This window comes from Mustela nivalis, assembly GCF_964662115.1.
Source record: "Mustela nivalis genome assembly, chromosome: 5".
In the NCBI taxonomy this organism is placed as follows: Eukaryota; Metazoa; Chordata; class Mammalia; order Carnivora; family Mustelidae; genus Mustela; species Mustela nivalis.
The window spans coordinates 49670172-49689666 of NC_139024.1; the positions used below are offsets into that span (position 1 = coordinate 49670172).

General features: G+C 37.5%; 1 protein-coding gene and 1 long non-coding RNA gene across 7 annotated transcripts in view; one reads left to right on the forward strand and one right to left on the reverse strand.

Moving 5' to 3' along the window:
* Nucleotides 1-217: 217 nt before the first annotated feature.
* Nucleotides 218-19212, reverse strand: IRAK1BP1 (interleukin 1 receptor associated kinase 1 binding protein 1). 3 transcript variants are annotated; one of them, XM_082729632.1, is made up of 5 exons: nt 18341-18786; nt 9920-9985; nt 3834-3887; nt 982-1112; nt 218-882 (listed from the first exon to the last, which is right to left on the reverse strand). In XM_082729632.1, the coding sequence occupies exons 1-5, from the start codon at nt 18653-18655 to the stop codon at nt 612-614; spliced, it is 837 nt and encodes a 278-aa protein (XP_082585758.1). In that variant the 5' UTR covers nt 18656-18786; the 3' UTR covers nt 218-611. The 3 variants fall into 3 exon arrangements, with proteins under 3 accessions (XP_082585758.1, XP_082585760.1, XP_082585759.1); XM_082729633.1 differs by lacking the exon at nt 3834-3887 and having other exon boundaries at nt 504-882; nt 18341-19212; XM_082729634.1 differs by lacking the exons at nt 3834-3887; nt 9920-9985.
* Nucleotides 18510-19495, forward strand: part of LOC309864297 — a 316849-nt gene continuing 315863 nt past the window's right edge. For 3 of the 4 annotated variants that reach the window (XR_014311439.1, XR_014311440.1, XR_014311441.1), the window contains exon 1: nt 18730-18792. This is a non-coding gene — a long non-coding RNA (uncharacterized lncRNA). Of the gene's footprint in view, nt 18793-19495 lie in introns of all 4 variants that reach the window. The other variant, XR_014311438.1, reaches the window with a different exon arrangement.

Genomic DNA, 19495 nt, shown 5'->3' on the forward strand with positions numbered 1-19495 from the left:
AGAGGATCTGGTTTATATATTTTATTCCTGGCATCAAAATATTTTCCTAGTATACCTCACTACCCTTTTATCAAAAGTTATGTATTCCTTGTCATTAAGACTGCCAATATTTATTCCTGTAGTAGAAATATAAAAATTTCTTATACATGACTTATATTGTCAGTATATAATTGTGCACATATAACATATTTATTTTCAGAGTATTTGCCATAATAAGTTTTTTGTCAAAGATTTTATTTATTTATTTGTCAGAGAGAGAGCGAGAGAGAGACAGTGAGCAAGCGAGCACAAGCAGGCAGAGAGGCAGACAGAGGCAGAGAGAGAAGCAGGCTCCCTGCTGAGCAAGGAGCAGATGCGACTCAATTCCCGGACCCTGGGACCATGACCGGAGCTGAAGGCAGTGGCTTAACCAACTAAGCCATCCAGGCGTCCCCCCATAGTAAGTTTTTAAAAATGGAAAGTAAACCTAGGTATTTGTGGAACTATATTCAAGAACTGACAGATTTTGGGGAGAAATACTTTATAGAATATACAATATATATTTTCAGGACAAAGTAAACATAAAAAGTATAAAAATAAAATGATACAAACAATATATTTTAGTTGGAATTTCAGAGGTTTTTTCTTTTCTTCTCTTTGCCCTTTACTTCAAAAGTTATAAATACTTTTGAAGCAGCATGTATTGTTGCACTTTTGATTTTTTGTTGTACGGTTAATGAACCTGAGAGTCTGGATGACTGGAGATCATCTATCTGGCCTTCCCATTCTTTTGTTTCTTCTTCTTTGATTAATAAAGGTTTTCCTAGAGTTTGGCCAACAACGTTACAGACTTCTTGAGCTTTGCGCCGTGCGTTCTCAACAGCAACAAGACAGGCTTTTCGTCTTGGGAATTAAATGCAGACATTATTAATATGACATTCAATGAACTCTAACACTGAATAGTTTTAATTGGTAATTTAGTTAAAGATGTACTTAACTTACCGAAGATTCTCAACAGAACTTGGAGTATGATAGAACTGGGGTTGGCTGATGACAACAGAGCTATCTAACTTTTCAATAAGAAAGTTACAAATATTTTGCATTTTTCCAAATTCAGTAAATGTAATGCAGACCTGTAAATGAAATGACACTTGAAATTATTTTCATGGTTGATGCATTCTTTCAAAATTTTCTCTAAATGTGAGTAAAAGAAGTAAAGCCAGATAATAATGAGGTCATTTTATAATATGTGACAGATAAGCCTACTTGACCTTTACAACTAAATTACATTTTATTGAATTTTTTTAAAGTAGTGTCTCAACTTTTCAACATATGAAATTCAGCTGTAATAACTAATAATCTTGTCTGTTAATTCTAATATCTACATTGGTTCTGGATGGGTTTGATTCTTTTATCCTTATTGTGAGCTTTATTTCCATGCTATTTTGCATGCAAGGCAATCTGTAAATTAACTTTATGGGAGGTATTGGATATTCTTGTATTTCTATAAATACTGATCTCTTTAGGTTTGCTTTTAAGATTTACTGGCTCAGTTGGCTGGACCTCTGCCTTTGGCTGGGGTCATGATTCCAGGGTCCTGGGATGAAGCCCCGCATCAGGCTCCCTGCTCAGTGGGGAGTCTGCTTCTCCCTCTGCCTCTCCCCCTACCCCGCAGCCCATGTTAGCTCCCTCTCTTGCTTGCTTGCTCTCAAAGAAATTAAAAAAACAAACAAACAAAAAACCTGTTAGGTGGGATTAGAGTAATGTTCAATCTGGCACTAATTATTACCCCCTAATGAGTATAGAGAAGTGTCTATACTCCACCTCATGCCCTATTAATCAAGATTTTCTAGTCTGGCCGGTGTTGTACCTCAGCCTTATATGAACCCCAAACACTGTTTCCTCTAATTTTTGGGGTGACTTTTTTTCTAGCCTCTGGTCATTTCTGTGCATGTATGTGCTAATGAGTATTCTGCTGAATACTTGAGGGAATGGGGGAGGTGTTCCCTCTGTAGTTCTCTGAAGACCTCTCTTTGTGTAGCCCTCAACACTCCTACAAACTCTCTAGCCGTCTTGTTTAGGCTCTCAATTCCACTTCCTCAATACAAGGAGTTTGCCAGGCTCTGTGTGGTTTCCCTTCCCTGGAAAGGTTCCTGGACACTCTTAACACAGCAATATGGACATGGTAGGACTCCCCCCCCGCAAGATTTTATTTATTTGAGAGAGAGAGAGAACGAGTTGGGGGAGGGACAGAGGGAGAGCGGGAAGCAGGCTCTCAGCTGAGCAGGAAGACCAACACTGCACCCTGCATGGGGCTGGATCCCAGGATCATGACCTGAGCCAAAGGCAGATTCTTTTTTTTTTTTTTAAAAGGTTTTATTTATTTATTTGACAGAGAGAGGTCATAAGTAGGCAGAGAGGCAAAGAAAGAGAGGGAAGCAGGCTCCAAGCCTAGCAGGGAGCCCAATGCAGGGCTCGATCTCAGGACCCTGAGATCATGACACGAGCCGAAGGCAGAGGCTTTAACCCACTGAGCCACCCAGGCACCCCCAGAGGCAGATTCTTAAGTGACTGAGCCACCCAAGCACACCAACACGGTAGGACCTTTTGTTTCTTTTTTCTCAGGGATCACTGTGTTTCACTTCCTTATAATCACTCTTTGAAAAGCACTCTTTCACATACTTTGTACATTTTTTGGTTTCAGGTGGGAAGGTAAATCTGGTTCATGTTATTCTATCTCAGCCAGAAGCAGAAGTCTTGTCTGTCTTTTTAAGAGAAGTCTTTTAAGTATTTTTTTTTTAAATTATGGTATCAGTCAAAATATCAATCTATTAGTCAAAAATCAATATCCCCAGCCTCATCCAGGTTGCTAGTTTTTAACCTCTGAATAGTTAAAAATTTTGCCTTTCCTTCCTGGTTGAAAAATCAAAGTTCCAAAATGCCCGTAGACTACCTTTAATAATAGATACAGGGGGCTTCTGGGTGGCTCTTAGGTTTAGGTCATGATCTCAGGGTTGTGAGATTGAGCCCCTTACCAGCTCTGTGCTCAGTAGAGAGTCTGCTTGAAGATTATCTCCCTCTGCCTCCTCTGCCGCTTGTGCTCTCTCTTTCTCACAAATAATATTTAAAAAACATTGAAAAATAAAGGGATGCCTAAGTAGCTCAATTGGTTAAGCATGTGACTCGATTTTGGCTCAGGTCATGATATCAGGGTTGTGAGATTAAGATTCTCTCTCCCCTTCTGTCTCCTCACCACTTGTGTGCTCACTCTCCCTAAAAAAAAAAAGAAAAAAAAAAGACAATATAATACTTTTCTGCATTTGTATAGTGTATGGAAAAAATCCTGTCTCTTGTTGCTATATTTAACCTGTAAGAGTGTCACAGAGGCACTGTATATACACTTCATTACATGTTATGAAATATAGCAAGATTTACAGTGCCTCTGTGGAGTTGGAAGGTAAATTTGAGAGGTTTTGAGAGTTCAAAGGGTTTCTTTGCATGCAGATTAAAGTGATTGAGCATAACAGGTTCCAAGTATCAACAAAAGCAATTCTTTGCTACATAAGTGTCCTTGAATTAAATTTTTTTTTTTTTAAGATTTATTTGAGTGAGAGAGTGAACAAATGTGGGGGAGGAGCAGGATAGGGAGCCAGAAACTTAGCAGACTCCCTGTTGAGCTCAGAATCTGATGCAGGGTTTGATCTCAAGAAACCGAGATAATGACCTGAGTAGAAACTAAGAATCGGACATTTACTGACTGCGACACAGGGCCCTGAAATAAATTTTATTTAAAAAAAAATTTCCAATTTCTACTCTGACAGCTTAAAATGAAAACAGTGTTTATAAATATATACCTGCTTTGCTATGAAACATGCTGAATCTTTTGTATGCATCCTTGGTATTCTTTGCTATGTAAAAAAAAAAAAAAGTAGTAGTATATGGAAGGAAGGACAGTGAAAATTCCTAATTCCTAAGCAGTTTTCAGAAAAGATACTGGTTTTTTTTTTTTTCTCAATTCCCTACCACCCCTAATTATCTGAAGCAAATCTAGTCCCACAGAATCAGGTTTAACATGTGGTACTTACCTGCTCTATGTCTAGACATAACAGGAAAATCTATCTGTTGAGATCAGTTTCAGAGTTGCCCAGACACAATTTTCTCTGCCCTGCATCCTTCTTATCACTACCATGACTTACAAAGTTAGCAGATGAGCTTTTAGAGCTATATCTACATTGGTGAACAGACTATCAGCTCTTTGTCTTTGTCCCAAAGCACGGACAAACTATAGTTTAGGAATGTGTGGGTAAAATGATTAGCAAGAAGTAAATTAGTAGAAAAAAAACTGTATTCTGCTTTTTCTAACAGTTTAAGAACTGCTTTAAGCCTTCCAATGCCCTGAACTTCTTTTAAATTCAGTAATGTGGTGTATAATCAATACACAGCTAGGTAGAAATCCAAGTTAATGAGGCAGAGTCACTTTACTAAAGAATAGAGGTGTTGCATCACAATATTTAAAAAGAGGTATTCAGGATAAAAAACTTTCAATCTATCTCATACATTGCAGATAAAAAAATTCAAGATAAATTCATATATCATATGCAAAATCCTCTATATGTTTCTTCAGGGCAAAATAATGTGATTACAAATCTACACACATATATAGATTTTACATACTATCTTGTACTAGCTATATTAAATTATAAAACAGACTGAGACATAAATGCTTCCCATCTCTTTGGTCAAGAAGAATCATTAGTTTAGAAATTTTAGTACTGGGGCGCCTGGGTGGCTCAGAGGTTAAGCCGCGGCCTTCAGCTCGGGTCATGATCTCAGGGTCCTGGGATCGATACCCGCATCGGGCTCTCTGCTCAGCGGGGAGCCTGCTTCCTCCTCTCTCTCTGCCTGCCTCTCTGCCTGCTTGTGATCTCTCTCTGTCAAATAAATAAATAAAATCTTAAAAAAAAAAAAGAAAGAAAGAAATTTTAGTACTGAAAAAGAAACTGAACTCCAAAATAGGTGGTGGGTTTTTTTCCTGTTTTTTAAGTAAACTCTACCCCCAACATGGAGCTCAAATTCATGATCCCAAGTCAAGGGCTGCGTGCTCTGCTGACTCAGCCAGCCAGATACCCCGAAAATAGGAGATTTTAAGTGCTTTCAATGAATTTGTCTATTAGATAAGTAAAATCTGTTTATTAAAAATTTCTGCAAACGAGACTTCTGAATTATTGCTACTCTCAATTACCATTAAAAAAAAAAAAAAACAACCAGGCCAAAGTCCTCTTTAAAAATACTTTGAGTTCTAATTTCTAAAAAAAGTAAGCAGATAACACTGAACAAACTGCATGTAGTAGGGTAGATGCTTTTCAATTCTAAGCAGGATTCTAGAACATATTATTTTAAAAATTAGTTTGTAAGAAATTAGAAAAGAAAGAAAAAAGGTTTCTGTGAGAAGGAAAGAAGACAAGGCCCTTTGTTCTATCATTTGTTCTATCATTTTGTTCTATTGCCACAGGCCTCAAATACTTTGCATATTTTCTTTTGTCATTTTGCCACAATCTGTTCTTATCTTCCCTCTTTAAATCTTCACTGCTTTCTTAGTCCTGTCTCTGAAGAAAAGAATACAAACCTTTCTCATTTTAATGGTTCTGGAACAATAAAATAAGAACACAGGAACTAAAGACTAAGTCTTATAAGGTTCTCTAAGTATTGAGTTTCTTGAGATATTAAGTAGAAAACAATCTGACTTTTGACTTTGCTTTTATTCCTGAGAGGGAAGTTCACCAACTCAATGCTTCTCTTCTAAACTATCTTCTGAACCACTGCCAAATTATTTCTATCCAAAGGCTAATCTATTGAGGATGTAGATTTGAGATTAAGAACAAGTCATCATGTACTAAACTTGACTTCCTAGGTGGCAAGTTATCAGAGAAATACTATAGCAATAAAGTATTTATATTTTACTTATTTAAATAAATCTTAGGATATATTGACATATAGTCTTCATGGCAACATTGTTGGTTAGTGTCATAATTGATTAATGCTACTTAATATTTTTATTAATTACACAGATGGGTACACAGATGATCAGATCAGCAGGTGACAGAAAGCTGGCAGGATGGACTATAAACCCTGCTTGATAAAATCAAGATCCAAAAATCCTAACAGGCTGGAAATACAGGTTAAATCTAGTGGATAAAATTTTACAGAGATAAATTTAAACACATTTCATTTTGAAATAGCAATAACAAAGTATAAAATAAGAGAAATTTGACTTAAAATCAGCATGTGAGAAAGTTCAGTTAATTGTAATTACTAATTAGGCCTGTGAGCTCAAAAGAAGGTTAACACTGTGATGCGAGTATAAGAAGTTCAGTCTTAAACATTCTAGGATAAAGAAGATAATCATCCTTCTCTACTACTGATTGGCTAAATCACAATTAGGACACTATAGCTGCAGGTGCTTTAGATGGAAATTAGCTCAATAAAGAGTTTGTCTTACTATAAGAAATGACTAAAGAAACTGGGGAGTCTTACCCCTGGAGAAGAAAAAAGTAGCATCAACATGCTACTGAACCTCAAGTATCTATCTGAAGGAACAAGTTTAGTCTTTTGTTCTTGGAGAGGTGCATAATGAAGGAATACTAGTAAGTCAATTCTGGCTTAATGTTATAAAATATTGTATTGATTAGATGTCTGAAAATGAAAGAAACTTTTTATATTCATGCACTTACATAATTTCTAACTTTCGGTATTATCTTTAAAATAAAGAGAGGGTAGGTGGGAGTTTAGATAAAGAATCTCTGAAGTCCCTTTCAGGATGAAAATTTTAGTTATTATGTAATGTTCTAACATCTGATCTTACTTTATATATTTAACTGTCCATGAGAATATTAGTATGTTAGACATTATTTTGTACATTGTGACCCCTGGTCTCCACTGACTGCAGATGGCAGGATATAAGAATTCTGGCTATTGAGGAACTCTATACAAAATATAATCAGATTCTCTGAAGAAACTGAGTACATGACGTTAAGAAATAAGTATAGCAGAAGGAAGATGAGCAGTGTTTAGCCAAGTCCTCATTTAGTCATGTTCTTATAGCAAAACAAGCAGCTCTAATGCATTTTCTGTAACTGCACAGTGAGTCCCTAAAACAACTCAATCTGAAAAACATGCCAGTTTTCCATGAAGCCTGTCTGTGCATTTGCTGGGGCCATTCTTTTTCCTCCTTACTTCCTGGTGTTACCCTCACAATAAACCCAATTTACTTAAGATAATCTGAGCCAATGAACATTCACTATAGCCTGAAATCCTGACAGGCAGTAACTACTGGAGGAGTTCCAGAGTAACTCCCGGCTTTTGATCTCCATAATATGGAATCTTACTACTCTGTTCTATCCCCTGTTGTGATTTTTTTTTTTTTTTTGGACATCTAATCTCTACTGTGAATATCACCCAAAAAAGCCCCAAACTGAAAACCTATTTTAAGAAAACAATTGATATGAGACAATGATATCATAGTGTATATAATAAAAATCATTAAAAATTATATTAAAACTTTTCACATCTGAGAAGTTTCATAACTCTCTTTTTTAATAGCTCCCTTTTTAAAAAACTATATAGTTGGCATACATGTCACATTAGTTTCAGGTATACAACACAGTGATTGAGCAAATCTATACTTTTTTTTTTTTTTTTTTTTTTAAAGATTTTAAGTAATCTCTACACCCAACATGGGGCTAGAACTTATCAACACCAAGATGGAGAGTCACATGCTCCACCAACCAACCCAGCCGGCCCGGTGCCCCAACAAGTCTATACTTTGGGCTCTGCTCACCAGAAGTGTGTGTGGCTACCATCTGTCACCATACAACACTGTTACACTACTACTGACTGTATGCCCTATGCTGTACCTTTCATTTCTGTGACTTAGTCATTCCATAACTGGAAGACTATACCTCTCACTCCCCACTCCCTTACCCATTTTGTCCATTCCCTCAGACCCCTTTCAACTTGTTTTGAAAGATAATTTTTAGTCCCAACTACTATAAAATAAATTTTGTCATGTGGATTCCTAAAATTATCATGAGTAATTTTAAAATTCCTTGAGATAGTTCAATTAATTGATAATCTTAAGTGGTGAAATCACAAAACTATTAAATTAAGTACTGGAACAACAATGTTTATAAAAATTACTATCTCAAAGAGGTAAGAAGCCAGGATTCTAATTTCCATTCTAATTCTTGCAACAGTCTTTGAGAAGTCTGAGCCCAAGTTATCCTTAATACTAGAAAAATAATCTATTATCTGCCTGAAGGACAGATGATTTCTCGAGAAATTTCCCACCTCTAACGTAAAGGTTATCTGACTAGATCAATAAGAGTCCACTCTAACTCCATTCTTGTTTGCTTCCTGTGACAGGAGGCAGTATGGACCTAGCATCTATCCTAAGATGTTTGGAAGCTGAAACAACAGCTGTCCTATAACCTAACCACAGCTATACATACTCTGATTTCATGAAATCCTGATCATAAAAATCTATAAAGATAAGTAAAAAGTTTAGGCAGTAGTAGGAACTAAATGTTATCAGTGAGTGCACAAAAAATATTTTGTTCTTTCTAATTTGGGCAAAGGTTGAGTGCTTTTTATTTTGTTACTTTTAAAATTATTTTAAAGATTTTATTTTAGTTTTAAAGATTTTATTTGAGAGAGAAAGAGAGAGGATAAGCAAGAGGAGAGGGAGAGGGGGAGGGACAAGTAGACTCCCTGGTGAGGACAGAGCCCAACATGGGCTTGGGGCTCCATCACAGAATCCTGAGATCATGACCTGAGCTAAGTCAGACACTTAACTGACTGAGCCACCTAGATGCCCCTTAAAGATTTTATTTTTATTCTGTACACTCAATGTGGGGCATGAACTCACAACCCCCAGCATCAAGAGTTGACAGATCTACTAAGCCAACAAGGTGCCCCAAGTGGTTTTTATTTTTGAAGACTTATTCATTTTAGAGAGTGTGAATGCACATGTGGAGAGGGAGAGAATCTCAGACTCCTTAGTGAACACAGAACCCAAAGTGGAACTCATCTCATGACTCTGAGTTTATGACCTGAGGCAAAATCAAGAGTCCGATGCTTAACCAACTGAGCCACAAAGGAGCCCACAAGTGGTTTTATTTTTAAATAAAATTTAACTTACTACAACACAGTAAAATTGCATTACAAAAGAAAAGAATGTTGAAAGTGTTTTAATCCTTATGTTTATTAATTTACTTTTTATCTGAGAAGAAATTTCTCTCCTATAGTGTTTCCTGCTTACAAAGTGATAATTTTATTATAATTTTATTAGGTGGCAATTAACTGCCACTTCCTCCTTACTATTTTTATTCCATTTCAAAATTATTTCTCGCAAATAAATCTCATTAAAATTTATTTTAAAAGTTCACACAGGGGGGACGCCTGGGTGGCTCAGTTGGTTAAGCGGCTGCCTTCGGCCCAGGTCATGATCCCAGCGTCCTGGGATCGAGTCCCGCATCGGGCTCCTTGCTGGGCAGGGAGCCTGGTTCTCCCTCTGCCTCTGCCTGCCTCTCTGTCTGCCTGTGCTTGCTCGCTTTCTCTCCCTCTATCACTGGCAAATAAATAAATTAAAAAAAAAAAAAAAAAAAAAAGTTCACACAGGGGCACCTGGCTGGCTCAGTGGGAAGAGCATGTGACTCTTGATCTTGAGATCCTGAGTTCAAGCCCCATGTTGGTTGTAGAGATTACTAAAAAAAATAACAAAAAAACTCCACAGATATTAATACCAAGAGTGATTTTGAGAAAAATAATCTTTTATTAATGCCATGAGAAGAGTTTCTCCTGTATCTTTCAAGTACAAAAATAAATGCAAATTGTTCCCACAAAGTCATGCTGTTTCCAATTATTTGTCATGATAAGTACATACCTCTGCTTCCATGTGATAAGCATTTTCCACTCTTCTAAAATCTTTTGTCACAGTTACATTTTCTGCCTGAAGCAGAAAGTACAAGAGTATGATTACTAACGGTTTGGCTACTAAATGCAGTGACTCTAAAACATAAAGTAGAAACCTGAACTTACTAAAATCAGAATGACAGAGTATGTGGAAAGAACTGGTTTGCTTCATGTTTAAAACTTTCCTAAAAGTTACATAAAATAAATTCAAAGTCTATAAATATTTGCTGAAAATTTCATAATCGTCACTTCATTTGTAGTAATTTTTACATTAGTACACAAAGTAGGAACTTAAGAGTGGTATACAAATGAGGAATTATTTGTACATAAAGCATTCTGAATGTTACAGGGGTATGTCTGCTGATCATGCTAAATAAACCTAAATTTGTTTCAGTGTGGTTATATTCCTGGTAATGAGAAAATATGAGATTTTCTGCTTAACTATAGGGTAATGGTTCCCAAGGTAGAAGGAAATTTTGCTCCCCAGGGAAATTTGTTAATGTCTGGAGGTATATTCAGTTGTTAAAATGGGTTAGGGGAGTACACTAATGTGATTTAGTAACTAGACAGTGAATAAATGCTCCTGTTTACCAGGAACCAAGGAGGTTCCTGAGATATGGGACTATCAGTTGCAAAACTGGGACAGTCCTAGGTAAATTAGGACAAGTTGGTCACCTGATGGGTAGGGGCCAGGAATATAGCTAAATATTCTACAGTGCAGAGGATAGTTCCCCATAACAAAGAATTCTTTTCGATGAGGATGTTAAAAATAATGTTGAGATTGGGAAATCCTGCGATATCGGCTACAAACTAAAAAATACTAAAATATACCGGCCTAGTCCATTAAGTTTTCCCAGTTACGCTCCTGGGAAGCTATTTTATATCCAAATATAAAGGGCCGATTTTAAAACACAAAACAGTCAGTATAAGAATAACTAAAGTTATGAAGGTAGACATTCTGAATAGATACAAAAAACCATGTTATGGCAGGAGTAAAATTAAAAAGGATAAACATGAAGAAAGTCATAAAACCTCACAGAAAAAATGCTTGAGTAAATGTACCAGGACACAATATTATAAAATCGGCAATTCTCCTGAAATTAATACATAAACAGTGCAAAATATGAACAGAAGTTTTATTTGGACTCCAGAATTTTATACTGTCTGGATTTTCTGACTGTGTCTTCATGTTGTCATTTAACATATCCCTCAAAGACAGGAAATCTTTTTAGTAGAAAAGTAATGAGAGAAGTTGCCCTACAAATGTTTTGCAAAGATATAATTACCAAGATGTAATTAAATAATGTGGTACTAATGAAAAGAACTAATATTCTGAAACTGATCCAAGAATGTCTGGATTGCAAATATAATACCAGTAACATTTCAAATCAGTAGGCATAAGAAGCAGTATGGAATCCTTGTGTCATACATTCTACCTCTACTTTTTCTACGTAGCAACTTTGTGGTTCAAGGTAAATAATCATAGGTCTAAACCATTCAGGATTATCACACCTAACTTGCTACAAGATTATGGTTAAAAATAGGCAGAAATCCAATCGAAGCTAATTAGTATATGCCATTTCTCTGGCCACAAGGACAAATTTAGGTTGTCAATTTGCATTGAACTACAGGAGTATGTGCATATATATGTATATGCAAATATATATACATATATCTATATATGTATATATATATATATTCATTGAGAGAGAGCACAGACAGAAGCAGGGGGAGAGGCAGAAGCAGACTCCTTGCTGAGCAAGGAGCCCAAAGTAGGTGGAGGCTCCACCCAGGAACTCAGGATCATGAACTGAGCCAAAGGTAGACGCTTAACTGACTGAGCCACCCAGGCACCCTGCAATATTTGTTTTTATGTGGTTGTGGAAAATGAGAACTATTGTCTTTCTTGTTATGGTACAGTATGTGGTGTAAGGCTTGGAAATGTTGCAGCTGTTTTAGTATCATGCAGGAAGCTGCAGGAAAGCCAGGAGAGCTGCATCAAAATAGAGTCTTGACCACTACATACTTAAAGGGCATATTACCGATTTAAGATTATGTAAAGCAATACTTTTAAATTTTTATTAATTTAAAAAATTTTTTAATACTTATTTTCAAGGCAATTTGAGTTAGGTTCTTGCACAAGCAGTAAGGGATAAGACCTCAATACATGATTTCAGTATAGCAACTTAACCATTTAGGAGAAAATAAAACCTTTTTTTCCTTATACCAAAATAAATTCTAACATAGCAAATATTTAGTGTAGTATAAAGGGTCCCTATAGGTTCCAGGAAATATTAGTTAATGGTTATATAACCTTAAGCTTTGGAAGGACCCAGTAAGTGTTACACCAAGGGCAAGAGACCTACAGAAAAGATTAATGAATTTGACAAAATAAAACTTAAAAAATTTGAATGTTCAATACTGTAAAAAGTTATATGGCAAAGATAAAATTGGGAAAATTTTTGCATTACATAAAAGAATTACTGATAATCTTAATTTTAACATTCTCTTAATCTTGAAAAAGAACAAAGCTAGAGGTATCACAACCCCAGATATCAAAATATACTACAAAGCAGCAGTAATCAGAATAGTAAATACTGGCACAAAAATAGACACATAGATGAATGGAATGGAAGAGAGAGCTCAGTAATAATCCCACACTTATATGGCCTATGACAATTAACTAATCTATGACAAAGGATACAAGAATATACAGTGGGAAAAAGGCAGTCTCTTCAACAGATGGTGCTGGGAAACCTGGACAGCTACATGCAAAAGAATGAAACTGTACCAGTTTCTCATACCATACATAAAAGTAAACTCAAAATGGATTAAAGACCTAAATGTAAGACTTAAAACCATAAAATTCCTAGAAGAAAACCCAGGCAATAACTTTTCTTACATAGCCATAGAAACATTTTTCTAGGTCTGTCTCTTCTGGCAAGGAAAACAAAAGCAAAATTAAGCTATTGATACTACAAGAAAATCAAAAGCTTTTACACAGGGAAGGAAACCATCAATAAAACAAAAAGGCAGTCTACTGAGTGGGAAAAGATAATTTGCAAATGATATATCCATAAGGGGTTAATATCAAAAACAGATAAAGAATTTATACAACTCAGCACCACAAAAACAAATAATTCAATTAAAAAATGGGCAGAGGACCCAAATAGACATTCTTCCAAAGAAGGTATAGCGATGGCCAACAGACACATGAAAAGATGCTCATCACTCATCTCAGGGAAATGCAAATTAAAACCGCAATGAGATATCACCTCATATCTGTCAGAACGACTAAAACAGAAAACACAAGAAATAACAAATGTTAGTGAGGATGTGGAGAAAAACGAACCCTTGTACACAACTGTTGAGACTGCAAACTGGTGCAGCCACAAACAATACAGTGGTTCCTCAAAAAGTTAGAATTACCATATGATCAGTGTAATTCCACTACTAGGTATTTACCCAAAGAAGACAAAAACACTAATTAAAAAAGATGTCTGCATCCTTATGTTTATTGTAGCATTATTTATAATAGCCAAGATATGGAAGTACCCTAAGTGTTCATCTATAGGTGAATGGATAAAGAAGATGTGAGACTGGGGCTCCTGGGTGGCTCAGTTGTTAAGCATCTGCCTTTGGCTCAGGTTATGATCCCAGGATCCTGGAATCCTCTGCTGTGTGGGGAGCCTGCTTCTCTCTCTCCCACTCCCTCTGCTGTGTTCCCTGTCTCACTGGGTCTCTCTCTGTCAAATAAATAAATAAAATCTTAGAAAAAAAAAAGTGAGACAGACATTCAGACACACACACACACTGGACTATTAGTCATAAAAAAGGAATGAAATCTTGCCATTTTTAACAATATGGATGTATGTAGAGTACATACTGCTAAGTAATAAGTCAGCCAGAAGACAAATACCTTATGATTATACTCATATGTAGAACTTTAAAAAAAAAGCAAATGAACAAACAAAAAGAGACCAGAAAAGATTCTTAACTGCAGAGAACAAACTGACGGTTGCCAGAGGGAAGAGGGGAGTAGGATATAGATTGTTAAAGGGGATTAGGAGTATAATTATCTTGATCAGCATTGAGAAATGTACAGAATTATTGAATCATTATACTGTACAGCTGAAACTAATTTTTTAGAAGTTCCCATAAATTAATGGACAAAGTATTATAAATTGGCAATTTACATGAAAAAAGCTTAATCTCAAATGTAAAAAAATACACTTGATCTTAGCCAAAAGGCCGAGAAGTGATCAAATGTAAAAAAATAAAACACAGAAAATGACAGTAACTTTTTTGACTACTGAATTGGCAAAATTAAAAAAGAAAATAATACTGACTATGCCAAGAATATGTTTGTAGTGAAGATGTAAACTTTTCTCCTAGACTGTAATTTTTTAATTTTTAGATTTTAGATTTAATTTAAATTAAATTTAATTAATTTTTAATTTAATTTTTAAAAGTATGTGTAAGCAAGGAATTCATGTCCAAAAAACATATTTAAAAAACGTATAAATACCTAACAACAAGGAAAATAATTTTGTCACCATTTTTAATAATTAAAGACTGAAGCCAACTCATATGATATGTTCAATCTATTCCTACTACTTCCTATCTTCATTTGAATGCCCCCAGAAATGGACTCTGAGACAAGGATGTCAGTACAGGCAGTTAACTTTTAAGATGATCCCAAGAAACAGTACTACAGGGGAATGATAGGTGAAACAAAAGGAAAGCAAGCCATTAAAGTATGCATTTGTCAAGCAGTCACCACTGTGGGCAACTGGAACTTATTCCTGCAGAGAAACTTTGGGAACCAGGGCAGAACACATGCTTCAGTTATCCTGCCCAAGGGGTAAGGTCTCTCTCCACTCACTTCTCTCAGTTGTTAGTTGAAGGCTTCTAGAGCTTGAGAGGGGTTGTTAATTCTTTAGCACTACTGGCTGGCCCACTTGTAGGTGGAGCCAGGAAAAACTGCATCCGGAAAAACTGGCAAGGAATTCACAAGTGTTGGCAGATGGAAGTTGGGCCTGTATGCACACAAATGTGAAGTGCCAAGGGATACAAGTGTGGGATATCAATAGCATCTGTTACAACCCCTACTTAAAACTCAGTCACCCACTGCCAAGACAATAAAGCAGCAACATATTGGTTAAGAGCAAAATTCTTAACTGGAGTCTAAACTCTGCCACTTCCTACCTGTATGACCTTGGGCAAGCTACCTGCCAATAATCACTCTGACCTTGAGAGTTCTCATCTATAAACAGCAACTGAAATGCCAGTCTCATGTGGTGGGAATGAGTATGAAATGAGATAACATTTGCAAAAGGTCTAGCAATTAAACAGGTGGTTTTTTTTTTTTTTTAATCCCAGTAATATCCAAACTCCTCAATATAGCAAACAACGCCTTCATCCATGTTCTGTCTACAGCTTTCTTCTTCAGCCTCCTCCATTTTCCCCATCTAGTCCTGTGTCCTAGCCATAATGCACTGCATATAGAGCTCAGAACACACATACTTACTGCATTCTAGTGTGTAACTGGAATGCTTTCCTTTCACTGTTCAAGATCTGACACGAGAGTCACTTCCATTATGAAACCTTTCTGGAATCCCTCAAGTAAAATGAACATTATTACCTCTCTTACTCTACTGAATTGTCTCAGGTACATATTTTCTTCACAGCACTTATTATATATTAGTCTATTCCTATCATAAGACTCCTTCAGCACAGTGACTAAGTTTTACTCATTCTCTACTTTAGGTGCCCAGCAACATGAATCTATTACATATTTATTGAAAAAAAAATTATGAGCCTATGGAGGGAACATACAAACCAGAAAGCAAAATAATTACAGATCGTATTAAGTGCTATTTTAAAATAAGCAGTGATAGGAAATGCTTAAAAAATGTTTGATGGTTGAATAAGTAAATACTGCTTAGAACTTTAAAACATTTTTCCATGAAAACAACACTACAAACGAGGGTATGCCTTCACATGTGAAACTACATATGATCATAAAATTATCTATAATAGAGTTGAATAGTTTATTTAGGGCCTCATTTTTTTCTTTTAGTCATTCAAAAACCACTTTTTGAGTATATATTATGTGAGGTGTATAAAGCATCAAGCATGGGTTCAAACCATTGAACCCATGAATGCAAAGCAAGTGATAGAAAATGGTCCAAGCTCTGGAGAAGTTTGGAATATGAAGGAGACACCAGTAAAGCAACAGTTAAAATATAGAATGGTAAGTTTTATTACAAGTGGGGAATGGTACTTGTTCCCCACTTGTAATAAATAATGGAACTAGCAAAGGCTAGTGTTATGCTAGAAAAGAAATGCCAAGGAGGTGAGCTTCGCTGGTTCTTAAAGGAAAAAATGGGAGTCAGCTAGTCAAGGAGGGGAGAGAGATGACAGAAAATGAGAGAATTAGGGTCCATCTATTAAGCAAAGGAATGTGGAATATGAGGAGACCTGTAAGTAGGGGAGTGATGTTTAAAAATCCAAAACTCCAAAGTCTAAAATGAATAAAGACTTTGTGAAAACCCATTATAATTCATTCTGAAAAGTAGCATAATTGATTTTTTTTAAAAGATTTTATTTATTTATTTGAGAGAAAATGAGTGAGAGAGAACATGAGAGAGGAGAAGGTCAGAGGGAGAAGCCGACTCCCCAAGGAGCTGGGAGCCTGATGAGGGACTCAATCCTGGAAGTCCAGGATCATGACCTGAGCCAAAGGCAGCTGCTCAACCAACTGAACCACCCAGGCGCCCGCATAATTGATTTTTTGCATTTTCTACTGAACAAATGATCTCCATGACTGCATACTTAATTAGTAGAGATAATTGGGAGATTACTGACCTTCTATGTCTTGAACACTGAACCCAAATATAATTATTAAATTATATTATTAAATATAATTAAGTCAGATGTAGTAATTTATTGCTTTACATATTAGAAGTTACAGCCATGTGAACTTGATATACATTTTGTGTAAATAAATTAGGAATTAGTCATATGCAAACAGGACTGCAGCACTAGTAACAGTCTTATGAAAATTTTCTACATAGTAAACCATTTAATTCACGTTATTTATAATTAGCATTTGAATTCTTTTATCTTTTTTTAAAAGATTTTATTTATTTATTTGATAGTGAGAGAGAGGATGAGAGAAGGAACGCAAGCAGGTGGAGTGGGAGGAGAAGAAGGCTTCTCGCTGAGGTGGGAGCCTGATGCTGGGCTGGATCCCAGGACGCTGGGATCATGACCCCAGCTGAAAGCAGACACTTAACCATTGAGCCACCCAGGCGCCCCTGAATTCTTTCAAACTGTCATTGAGGCATCTTTTCCAAATGACTTTTTAAATAATTCTATGTTTGTAAATGCAGTACAAATATATTTTTCCTTAAAATAAAGACTTGCTTTTGGGCCTGTGTCATGTCTAACAATACACAAGAAGCACTTTTATGAACTTGGTGTTATCCTGGATAAATCACAACTCTGGCGTTTTGAGTTCCACTGTGTAGAATGAAGGAAATGAGTTGATCCGTTCTGTGGTTTCTAATTTTCTTGTATTCTAATTATCTGGCGCCAGCTATGGTTAGAACAAATAGAGATTTTAGTTTCAAAAAGACAAAAAAAGTTCAAATACCGCCCTGGCTGAAATTGAGAGCATGATTTAACCTCTTTAAATCGAACTAGGGGTATTAAAACCTTACAGAGCTGTCATTCAGATTACATAAAGCTGGTTCATTTTTTTCTTCTTAGAAGTAGAGTCGAGGTAAGATGTATTCAGTGTTTGGTTCATGGACATCTCTGGTAAGTAGAGGTATTTCATTCATGTGGCATCTACAATATACTGGCTCAGCTGTCTTGAAAGTTTAAAATAACTTCAGAATTTTTTTTTTTTTTTGTCTATATAAAAGGATAATGGATGCAACTTTCCTACCCACGTGACTGTTTGCGAAAAATACTGAAGAGCCACTCCACGCGAAGCTTAACATGGTTAGGAGAGACCAGGCCGAGTTTTCCCGCACTTGGTCATCGCATAGTGCAGAATCAAAACAAAGAATGATTTACATCTGGAGTGTCAAGTCTAACAGTTCCTATCAAGGTTAAGAATAAAATCACGGCGGCAAATACCGCCCCATAAAAACCTACTCGACTTGCCTTCTTGCACTTTAAGTCAATGGCGGGGAATAACAACTTTGTTGGCCGAAGTGTCACTCCGCCAGGTTCTGGCGCTTTCTAATAGCAGAGAGACCAACGCGCCCCAGGCACTGAAGCCCCTCCCCACCTCCTCCTGGCTCCAGGGGCCGCCGGGGCCGCACCTCCGCCTCCGGTGTTTACGGTCGGTCCCTGGCCTCCCCTACGAAGCTCTCACCTGCAGGCCCTGCTGCTGGAGGCTCTGCGTGATGTAGTCTAGGCGGCGGCACACGCTCTTCTTGGCCTCAGCCGCCGTCTCCTTAGTGCTGCTCACTAACACCGCCACCTGCGCCCGGTCTGGGCTGGCGGAAAGCTCCGCGGTGCCGCTTACGTGCACCTCACGAGTCGCAGTTTGGGTCTGTGCTGAGGAGAGCGGGCGGCGGAAGCCGGGCAGCAACTCACTGCCGGAGACCACATTGTTCTCCCGGCCCCGGTCAGCCCAAGGAACCAGTTCCACGAACACCCGCGACTGAGGGGCCTGTTGCAACGACATAGTGAAGGTAGCTATGTTTCCATAGCAACGCAGAGCCTACGGCGGCCGAAGGAGCCCAAGTGTTCCAGGGCTTTCTTGAGCGCGGCGCAAAGGATTCCGGGATGGGCTTGGGAGCCCGAGTTTTTTGAGTCCGAGCTGTGAGTAGGATTTTGCTGTACCTCCTTTACCTGGTGTTGGCTGGGCACGTCATTATAGTTTTAAGCGTGTTTACCTAAGGTTTTCAGAGATCATAGTGAGTTTTCCCTTTGAGAGCTCCGCCTCTCCACGCCCACCGCCCGCGTCTGACCCTCTGACTAGCTGACGGCCAGGAAAGCTCCAGGGAGGCCAGGCGGGGCAGAGCCGGACTGCGTTTGTACTTCTGCGCGGCGGCGCTGCCATTGTCCCCAGCCTTGCCTGAGCTGACGTTACTCTACCTCTTGGATAGAGCTCGTTGAGGCCCCACAGCGCCGTGGCACCCGAGAGATTTCTGTTGGAATGAACTGCTCTCTGCCAGTTTGATCTTGGGAGTTTATAATTTCTAGAGTTTCAGTTTCATTGCCTTTACTGTCATATGGATAATCCACTTCACATTTTCGTATGGGAAGTGCTTGCCATATGGGAAGCAAAGAAAAAATAATGGAGAGACGATAGTAGTGATAGATCTGACATCATTTTCGGCTCTTGACTTTTCTCTAAAATTTCTGGAATGGTTCTGGCTTTGAATACGGACAGGAGAGACTCAACAGCTATCAAAGTTCATTCAACATGAACGTTGTTGGTGCAGTACTACTAAGTTATCTGTATCCCTTTCTTGAGAGAACACTACAAACTTCAACCGACTGATCCCCACTGGGGGGGAGG

What these genes read in the sequence shown, in the direction of transcription:
- IRAK1BP1 (XM_082729632.1), bottom strand. Translation starts at nt 18,655, where the DNA reads ATGTCGTTGCAACAGGCCCCTCAGTCGCGGGTGTTCGTGGAACTGGTT. An exon ending in TCCAGCAGCAGGGCCTGCAG is followed by an intron (nt 9,986 to 18,340) that starts GTGAGAGCTTCG and finishes TTTCTGCTTCAG; the next exon opens with GCAGAAAATGTAACTGTGAC. An exon ending in CTTATCACATGGAAGCAGAG is followed by an intron (nt 3,888 to 9,919) that starts GTATGTACTTAT and finishes TTTTTTACATAG; the next exon opens with CAAAGAATACCAAGGATGCA.